This window comes from Vombatus ursinus, unplaced genomic scaffold (genome assembly GCF_900497805.2).
Source record: "Vombatus ursinus unplaced genomic scaffold, bare-nosed wombat genome assembly UNPS02014807.1, whole genome shotgun sequence".
Lineage (NCBI taxonomy): Eukaryota > Metazoa > Chordata > Mammalia > Diprotodontia > Vombatidae > Vombatus > Vombatus ursinus.
The window spans coordinates 44,940,356-44,950,729 of record NW_020954585.1 but is presented as its reverse complement, the minus strand read 5'-3'; the positions used below and the strand labels follow the sequence as shown (position 1 = coordinate 44,950,729).

General features: G+C 40.5%; 1 protein-coding gene across 1 annotated transcript; it reads right to left on the bottom strand.

Annotated features, from left to right (window-relative positions):
* Positions 1-1,376: 1,376 nt before the first annotated feature.
* ATP5MF (ATP synthase membrane subunit f) lies at positions 1,377-10,074 on the bottom strand. The gene is made up of 4 exons (XM_027874372.1): positions 10,010-10,074; positions 3,120-3,239; positions 1,866-1,982; positions 1,377-1,523 (listed from the first exon to the last, which is right to left on the bottom strand). The coding sequence occupies exons 1-4, from the start codon at positions 10,020-10,022 to the stop codon at positions 1,495-1,497; spliced, it is 279 nt and encodes a 92-aa protein (XP_027730173.1). The 5' UTR covers positions 10,023-10,074; the 3' UTR covers positions 1,377-1,494.
* Positions 10,075-10,374: the final 300 nt, after the last annotated feature.

Genomic DNA, 10,374 nt, shown 5'->3' with positions numbered 1-10,374 from the left:
TTTTACGGTAGCTATTGTAAGTGCGGCAGACAAATCTCTTACAGATTTTTCTTACTGAGAAACAGCATCACAGTATTCTGGAGTCTCTTATGGGTTCAAAGGTGTATAGTAAGTATAATATACACGTGTCAACATGTAAGATATTTAAGGTATTTTGATCTATTTAGAAAGCTATCTACTTCATTTTAGCTACTTTCCCCCCAAAACAACCTGCAGATAAAACTATTCCTTCTTTCTGCATTTTCCTTCATCTTTATTTGCTGATGCTGCTTTACTCAAAACTTACTCTTTCAGATCTGTACTTAACCAATTTATAATAGTTTTATGGTATATTGTTTTCTTATAACAACACTTTAAAGATGCTATCAAACTAATACACCTTGGGTCTGTACCAACCACTGAATCCACTGACTTGCTTTTACCAGTAATCAATGGGTCAGACAGTTTTGAGTATCCTAGAAAAAATTGGAATCCTAGGAATTTGAAGATATCTAGTGGTGGGGAACTGCAGTCTTGTGGTCTTGAGGCTGCAGGTTCCCCACCACTGGATATATACATTCAATTTCTTTGCTTCTGAAAGCAGCTAAAATAACCCAATCAATCAGCAAGCATTGGGCCCCTGCTAGTGGCTGGGAATCCAAAGACCAAAATGAAACAGTCCCAGCAGGGGAGAGGCATACATAAATAACCATATGTGAAAATAAATACAAGGTAAATTTTGGGGATGAAGGTACTAGTAGCTGTGGCAGGTTCTAAAAGATTTCCCTTAGGGTTTTAAAATAAACAAGGGATTCTAAGAGGTGGAAGGTGAGAAGTTCTAGGAATGCTAGTGCAAAGGTGGAGACAGGCGATGGAGTGCTATGTATGTGCAACAAGAAACAAGGCCAGTTTTGCTGGGTTTGAGTGTATGGTATAGAAAGGGAGAAATATGTAATAAGGTTGAAAAGGTAGGCTGGAGCCAAGAAAGGCTTGTTTGTAGCTTTTTAGCTCCTAGAAGCTATAGGGAACCATCGGAGTTTACAGAGTAGGGCAAGAACATGATCAAAGTGCACTTCAGGAAAATCATTTTGGCAGCTGTCACAACTCAAACATTTTTTTCCCCTGTATTGTGACGAGTCTACCACAAATTGTGGTTTTCATGAACATGGCAATACGGTACCCTTCTGGTTGCTGTTTTTTTTGTTCCAACTTCATAACTGATATGGTACTTTTTTGTTTTTAGATGCTTCAAAACATTATTTTACCCTAACAGATGGAACAGGTAGCAACTCCACTTATTCCAAGCCCAGGGCTCTCCCTGCTTAGTCTCATCTTTTTTTTGGTAGCAAAAACACCAATGAACATAGATCGCCACATATTTAAAGTCAAACACTATGCAGGTTTAAATACATCCTTTAATGTTGAGTATTTGGCCCCATCAAGTGATGTTCACCAAGAAAAGTTACAACTGCACAATTATCTAAGTTGAGGGATAAAATTCATCATCTGAAATTTTCAGTGGTATTTTCGTCTCCGTTCATGTTCTGGAATTAAACATAAAAAAAAATTACCTTTTCTATTTAGGTTAATTTAAAACAATACTTTTCTGGGGGAAGCGTTTTCAGTGATTGGAACATTCAAGGTTTTAGTTGCCAAATATTTTCAACCAAGTCACAGATACAAGATGGAAAAATAAACTGATGTCCAATCTGGTCCAGTTTGCAGGCACCAGCTTGAAAAGCATTAGCTTTTAAAGGATACAGGATCAAAGTAGAGTTGGATGCAAAATGGCAAGCTGTCCAGATGGTAAATTCAGTTTAAGACAAATATGGCACCTAGCAAAGATCACCTGTCAATATTAAAAGACCCTCAGAAAGTATACTCACTAAGCTCCTTGTAAGCTGCACAATAATTAAGCAGGATGTAAGCAGCGAGGACCATAGAGACACCACCAATCCCGCCTTTCTTCACATCAATGTACTTATTAAAATACGCATCATAACCTGAGGACAAAAATCGGTGTTTATCATAGGACAAACACTCCTACAATTAAAAGTCTCATTCACTCCATATTAAACACTAATGACAACAGCATTTGGAGATTAGGGATAAGCTTCAGGTCAGTCACTCTTGAATGGTATCATTATTAGTATAGAGGAGAAAACAGATACATCATAAAATAGTAAATAACAACAGCTGACATTTTAATAGGGCTTTATGTGACATAATTACCTCGTGCTCCTTATGTGATATTTTCTAAACTTAAGCAAGGAACGTAAGCCATTTCCTAGCAAGGCTGAAGTTTTGAAATATACTTCATAACAGTCCAACAAGACCATTGGGATGTTGCTGATACAGTGCCAGGCTTGAAGTCAGAAGGCTTGGATCTGCATCCTCCTGCCTCTTAGAATCACTGGATTTAAAGTTAGAAGAGACCTAATTCTAATTTTACGGATGGGAAAAACAGATCCAGAGCTGGACAGTCACTTGTCCAAGGCCACAGAACAATGATGGTGGAGAGAGCACTGCACGTGGAGTGGGAGAATCTGGATTTGGATCTTGGCTCTGCTATCTACCACCTGTGTGTGACCCTGGGCAAGTCAGTGACTGTCTGTGGGCCTCAGTTTCCTTACCTGTAAAATGAGAATGCTGGACTACCAGAACATTCTCTGAGTTTAGATGTTCTAAATAGGGAACCTCAGAAATCACAATGGATTTCAGTAATGTATACTGGGGCATGGTAATATATTTTAAATACATTTCTATAGTCTTAGTTACAAGTTTTATCTAATCACAAAGTTCATAACTATACATTTTATTTTCTATGCCTTGATTTTTTAAAAAGGTATATATTAATGAGAAATACTTCTTTAGGGGAAAAAGCAAGGCTTGAAGCTTAAATTTGTTAAAAACAAAAGGAAAAATTCCTTTAGAATTTCATAGGAAATTAATAATAGTTAAACTGAGTCAAAAAAAGAAATGAACTATCCAAATAATTAACTTGCCTACCTGGGCAAATAAATTCTTAATTACTTAGATCCATATATATGTAACCAATCTATAGTGTCTCTCCCTCCCCCCATATAAATTGTCTACTATACTCAGGTATATGTATTTAAAGATGTTCTTAAAATACAAACCTCTACGAAAAGCTTTGACAATCCCACTAGGGGAAAAATCCCGCTTCATAATCCAGGCTGGTAGCTGATGCAGTTTGACATCTAGGAGTTTCTGTTCTCTAAGTGGTACCGAAAGTGGTGCTGACAAAAAGAAAAAAATATTTTCTTAAAAAAACTCAAACTTGTTTAACAAACATTTCTAGCATTACAAGGTCCTCTAGCATTTTGTCACTTAAATCAAGTACTTAAAAGAAAAACTGCACCTTTTATTAAACAATTAAATGGAAAGTTCCATTAAGAAGTTATGTGTCTATCCAGGAGTGGGGAACCTGTGGGCTCCTGGATACACTGCCAAAGCTAATAGAGTAAAACTAACCAGGGTAACACACTAACAAACTAAATCAAATTTCAGGCTAATTAGCTAACCCAGTGACCCCTGATTTGAAAAGAAGCAGATGTAAATTTGAAATGGGGTTTGGTATTAGAGAAATGGTAAAACTTCACATTTTGACTCATTTTCAGTATTTTTCTTTAATTGGGAGAAGATAAGTTAAGAGGAGCATTTTTTGCTAAGTGATTCTGAGCTTTCATTGATTTATGAAGCTTTTCAGTTTTTTTTTTAAGTTGTTCACGGAGGATTAATTAGTTGAAGTACTATTTGTAAAGTCAAAAACTTGGGTTGAAAGAAAAGGAGAAGTGACAGGAAAGACAGATATTTCAGTAAAGTTGATTGATCTTACCCAAAAGAAAGAAAGAAAAAAAAAATACCCCCAAATGTTTCAACTAAAAATCTCGGCTATATAGATCCCTTAAGAAAAGCTAAGGTTTAACTCTTCAAGCAACATAATTACTGCTTGGAAAAAAATTAACCGTGGGAACATTATACAGTCCCCCAATAGAGTATATAAAACAAAATGTAACTTTTTTCTAAGTCTCAGTTTGCTTATCTATAAATTGCAGCTAACATCAGTAGTATCTACACCAAAGGGATACTGTGAGGCTTAAGTGAGAACGTATTTAAAGGATTTGCAAACCTTTAGCTATTATACTTTGCTACTTTTAATTCTAATCTACATCAATAAGTTTATATACTGAGAGGTAAGCCAATTAAAATACTGGAACTTTGGACTTAGAACTGGAAGGCACCTTGGAGACATCCAGTCCAATCCTTTCATTTTTTCAGATGATGAAGCTAAGGCTCAAAGAGGTGAAATTACTTACTCAAACTCACTTGTCTACAGAGAGTAGGCAACAAAACCAGGGTTTTTCTACTATGCCATGCTGCCCAACAAAACTTTGATAAATTATGATTAATTTTGGGGGATTCGATTAGTCTTTGAAAATTACCTAAAAATTCCATAAATTATGCCTTTCAGTTTGGTTGCTACTTTTGTATTTTTCTCCATTATTATGGTTTACTTTTGGTGCTGAAACTTGAACCTCAAGTTATAAGAATGGAAATATTGTTCAGAGTTGAGGATTCCTTCAATCCCACAGTAACCTTCAGGACTGTAACGTGTAATGTTTGCTGCCTTTGTTCCTAGTCACAAGCTGCTGAAGAGAGCTAGAGAAAATCAGCAAACGGTCCTGACTGGATCCTCTACAAATTTACATAATTTTGATTGGACACTCACTACAGCAAGGCAATACTTTTATACCCCAATCAAGTGGTCATCCTATTTAACACAACAGCTATTCCAAACTTTTCAGTCCTCCACAAGCCTCTCCCAACACCCTCTCAGTTGCCATATATTTCACCAAAAAAAAAATTGAGGCCATTCACAGAATGCTCTTTCCTCCTCTTCAACTCACTATCACTGAGGATGTTTTCCCCAACTCGGTCACATAAAGAGGTGGTCCTCCTTGCCAAGGCCAACACCATTATGGGCACTCTTGATCTCATCCTATCCAGTCTTCTCCTGTAGATTTCCCTCTATCATCTCCATTCTCACGAATCTTTAATCTCTCTCCCTATATACTGGGAAACACACACACCCAGGTCTCTCTCATTCTTAAAAAACCCAGACTTGATCCCCCCCACTACCTATCATCTGTATCTCTCCTTTCCTTCATGGTTAAAATCCTTGAGAAAGTCAGCTATATTCGGTGCCATGGTCCACTTTCTCTCCTCTCACTTGATTCTAAACCTCTAAGCTCTGACTTCTGATCTCATCATTCAACTGAAACTGCGCTCTCCATAATTACTAGATTTCTTAATTTTTCTTTTAAATTGAAAAAAACTATTTAAAAAATTTTTAAGAGAAAAATTTTTGGTTTTTTCTCAGTCTTCATCTGTAACATCACATGCTAATGATTTTCTTCGCCTCCAAGATAAACCCTGCTCTCTAGGTTTTCTTACACTGCACAGGTACTGGAAACAAAAAGATGGGAACCTTAACCTTATGAAGCTTACAGTTTAATGGAAGGGAAAGCGAAGACATACACACTAAGTATGAATAAAAGGGAGGACAGTATGAGAACAAAGTAGACAGTGAAACAGTTAAGGAAGAGGAGTTCACTTTCCACATATATGTAATCCTATAACCCAAAGGTAATAAATTCTAATGTTTCCTGAATCTAATGCAAAGAAATAGGAACAGATTTGTTCATAGGGAAAGAAATCACCTGACAGAGCAGCAGAGCTGCTCAAAGCTCAAATGCCACCACAAAATCCAGTCCCAAAAAGAAATGTTACTTAGCTGAAGCTTGTCTCTCCTCTTCTAAATCCTCTGTAGTCTGGCTTCTGATCTCTTCATTCAAACTGCTCTCTCCAAAGTTATCAATGATTTCTTAATTGCCAAATCTTAATTGCCAAGTCCTCTACCTTCTTGATTTTTTCTGCAGCATCTGAAACTATCATTCACCCTTTTCCTCTTGGTTATTCTCTACTCCATGAGTCTTCCTAACATTGCTTTCTCTTAGTTCTCCTAGTTGTCTGCTTAGTATCCTCTGCTGGACCTTCATCCATGTCATGTCCAGGCTCTGTGTCCTGTGCCCTCTTCTCTTTTCTGTCTATACTCCCTCACGAATTCAATTAGGATTCCCAGATCTACAGATCCAGGTCAAACCCTCTTATGATCTTCAGTCTCACAACATCACCAACTGCCTACTGGACATCTGGAAATGGATGTCTCTTAGATATATCAAATAGAACTCATTCTCGACCCCCCCCCCATTTCTGCCTTTTTTTCTTAATTTCACTATTATTGTCAATGAAATTACTATTCTCCCAGTGACCAAGGCTTATAACTTCATTCTTCATTTGTATTCACCCCAGATATCAAATTTGTTGCCAAATTCTGAATAACAGCATTTTCAGATATTTGATGCAAAGCTTTTTTTCCCAATCAATTGATCCCCTTCTTATCCTAGTTATGTTAACTCTGTTCTTGCAAAACCTTCATTTTATATTATCCAAATTATCTGTTAAGATCTAGGCCCCCATCACGAGTAGCCTATTGGACATTCTGAACTGAAATCCCAAACTCAACCTGTCCAAAACAAAACTCATTATTTTTCCTTCTCAACCTACTCCTCATCTGAACTTCCCTATTACTTGTTAAGGGCACTACCATCCTTTCAAGGAACCCAGGCCCCCAATCTCAGTGTCATCCACAACTTCTCCCCCTCACTCACCCCACATATCCAATCTGTGGATAAATCTTGTTACTTCTACCTTCACAACATCTCTCACATGTCCACCAATCTGGATAGACCCCCATCATCTCATGCCTGGACTACTACAATGGCTTATTAATTGTTCTTGCTGCCTCAAATATCTTCACGCATCTGACAATGCAATTTTCTTAAAGTGTAGGTCTATGTCACTCCCCACCCCCAATAAACTCCAATGTATCCCTATTACTTCTAGTATCAAATATAAAGTCTCTATTTGGCATTTAAAGTTCTTTACAGCCTGGACTCTTCCTAGCTTTCTAGTCTTTTAACATATTACTCCTCTCACATCCTCTATAGTCCAGCCACACTGGTCTACTTGCTGTTCTTCACAGATGAAGTTTCATTTCCTTTCTGTCCCTTCCTACAGTCTGTCTCCAAGAACTGGGGCTCAGCTCCAGAACACCTTGTGCAGCAGGCCTTCCCCTCTATCGTTACCTTGCACATACCCATATAAGGATTTGCTGTTCTCGCGTTAGAATATAAGCTACTTAAGGTCTTATCCCCAATGCTTAATTCTGTGCCTATCACATAGTTATGCACTTAATAATACTTATTGATGGAATGATTGCAATATTAATACACAGTACTTATTCTAATTAGAGTCAACCTGCCATTATTCCGGGTTGAGGATGGACAGGGAATTAGCCCCTCAGCATGGATGACTACAACCATCTGCTGCCCCTTTTTCCTTTAGGACCACAGAAAGTTTAGAAAAAGTTGTTTTCCAATCATATAAAGTATGTATGTCTTATTAATTAGGACATTTCTGTTCACTATGCTCAATTTGATTAAGTTCAACAAGCCAGTACTAAGTGCCTACCAAGTGACAGTCACAGTCACTGTGCTTGGGATACAAATACAAAAATAAAACCTTCAAGGAGCTTACTTTTTTTTTTTTAACTAATATAACTGGCAAATGACCTTTGAGGTCCCTTCCACCTTAAGATCTATGATCCTTTATTCTCTTGTCTCATAGAATATTGGAGATGGAACTTAGAGATCAACTAGTCCAATCTCATTTTGCAGATGGGAAAAGTGAGGCCTACAGAGGAGAGTTAGTTGCCCAAAATCACATGGAGAGTAGCAGAATCAGAATTCTCTTGTGTGCCCATGTAATGCTTTTACGGGGTCTCTAATAAAAATGTTCTGGAAAGAATTTTCTAATGAAGAGTTTCAAAATGCAGAATCACAGATTCTCAAGAGTTGAAGGAAACTTAGTCCAAACTAAAGCAAAAACCTCTCTACAATATACTAGACAAATGGTCATCTAGCCATAGCTTCTCCATGGAGAGAATAAATAGCTAGTTGAATATGGAGCTGAATAGCTAGTTATTCTTTCGAGCTCAAATTTGTCTGTTTGCTAGTTCTGTCCTATGAAGCCAAAAAGAACAAGTTTATTCCTTGCCACATGATAGCCTTTCAAATGCTTAAAGAGCATCATCCCAGTGCCACTCCTTCCAAACTTCCCTACACTTCACCAGCTCATAGCACCCACGATAGTAGATTTAGAACTGGAAGGAACTTTACAGATCGAGTTCAATCTCCCTCATTTTACATGTGATAAAATTGGGGCCTGGATAATTTAAGTTTGTGGCTCCCCTATTCAATGAACTCCAGTGACTTTCCCATTAGCTACAGGATCGAATATAATCCTTCACAATCTGGCCCCTTCCTTCCTCTCCAATTTCCTCACATCTCACTCCCCTCTAAGATGCAGTGACACCAGCCTCCTTGCTCATCCTCTGCATTTTTACTGGCTGTCACCCCATGCAAAGAATTCTCTTCCCCCACCTTTTGGCTTCCTGCCTTCAAGTCCCAACTATAATCCCACCTTCCAAGAAGCCTTTTCCAATCCCTTCCTTTTGAAATTACCTTCCTTACGGAACGGGGAGGTGTCTCAGTGAATAGAGCATCTGGTCTGGAGTCAGAAAGACTCTAAAATCAGGTCTCAAATACTTACTAGCTGTGTGACTCTGGGCAAGTCATTTCACCCTGTTTGCCTCAGTTTCCTCATCTGTAAAATGAGCTGGAGAAAGAAATGGCAAACCACTCCAGTATCTTTGCCAAGAAAATCCCAAATGGGGACAGGAAGAGTTTTAGGACATGACTTAACAATACCACCTCCCTTACACTGTATATATTTTGTATGCTCATTGTTATTGGATGTTTTCTTCCCCATTAGATTATGAACTGAGGACAGGAGAGGTTTTTAAAAAAAAATCTTTCTTTGTATTCTTCAGAATTTAGCACAGTGACTGGATAGATCATAAACTGAGGACAGGAGATTTTTTTTCCTTTTTTAATCTTTCTTTGTTTTCTCCAGAATTTAGCACAGCGCCTGGAACATAACAGACCCTTAACAAACAAATGCAAGGTCACGTAAGTAGTCGAGTGTCAAGACCCCCAAATCCTCTGCTGCCTCCTTCAAATCACTTGCTCGGTCAATCATCGAACATTTATTAAATGTTTTCTATATGCTAAGGGCTGAGCAAACAAAGAAAAGCAAAAGAATCCCTGCTGTCAAGGAGCTCACGGTCTAACAGGGGATACAGTACGAAAAGGATTATGTGCAAACATGGTATACAGAGGATAGACTGGGGACGATCAGCAGGGGGGAGGCACTGCGCATTAAGGGGGATGGGGGAGGCTTCTCTACAAGATGAGCTTCTGGCTGAGATTTGAAGCCGGGGTGTCCAGGAGGTGACGGTAAAGAGGGAGCCCATTTCCGGGCATGGTAATGTCCAGGGTCTGGAGGGGAGCGTTTGGTCTCTCTGCGGGACGTGACCTTGGGCCTTTCACCGCGGCCTGGGCACTCTGCGGCCGGTCAGCGGGCGGTGGCACTGACACCCTTCGCGGGGTGCTCAGACGGGCAGCGCCCGGTGGCGCCAGGCCCAGCCGGCCCGGCCTCCCTCCCTCCTTCTCCCGCCCCTCCCCCGGCGTCGCCTCAAACAGAGCTGGGCTCCCGGACGCCTCCGGGCCCGCTCATCCCGTCTCGTCCGGGGCCCCCGGCGGCTCCGCGGCGAGGCCCAGGCTCCGGGCCGGGCCCCTGCATGCCTCGGTCGAGTCCTTGAGCAGAGGGCAGCGGCGGCCGTCGGGCCCTCCTCCCCTCGCGTGCCCTCCACGACCTTCCCCACCCCTCCGCCGGCCGAGCCGGGGCCTCCCGCCATCCCCCGCCTCAGGCCTCGGCTGCCCCGGCCGGGCGCCTCCTCCCGACCCCCGGGCTCGACACTCACGCTGGGAAGACATCTTGCCACCTTGGAGTCCGACAGGTCTAGGACGCTGCGCGGGGGCTACTGGGAAAGAGGGAAGAGCAGAGGCTCACGGGAGGCAGGTCAAGGCTGTAGGGGGCGTGGCTAGGACTCCATGATGGGAAGGGAAAGCAGGTAATGAGGCTGTTCTGTCCCTATGGGGCGGAGTTAAGAAAGCTCAGAGGTTTAGGAGTTTCTAATTCTAATTAGAAGAACGTGAGCCTTCTGTTGAAATGGAAAAAAAAAAAAAAGCAAGCCTTTATTAAGCGCCTACCTGGGTACTAAGTGGTTTCTCCCCACACGCCTTTTTTGATCTTCACTCGTGAGGAAGTTGCTATTGTTACTCATAT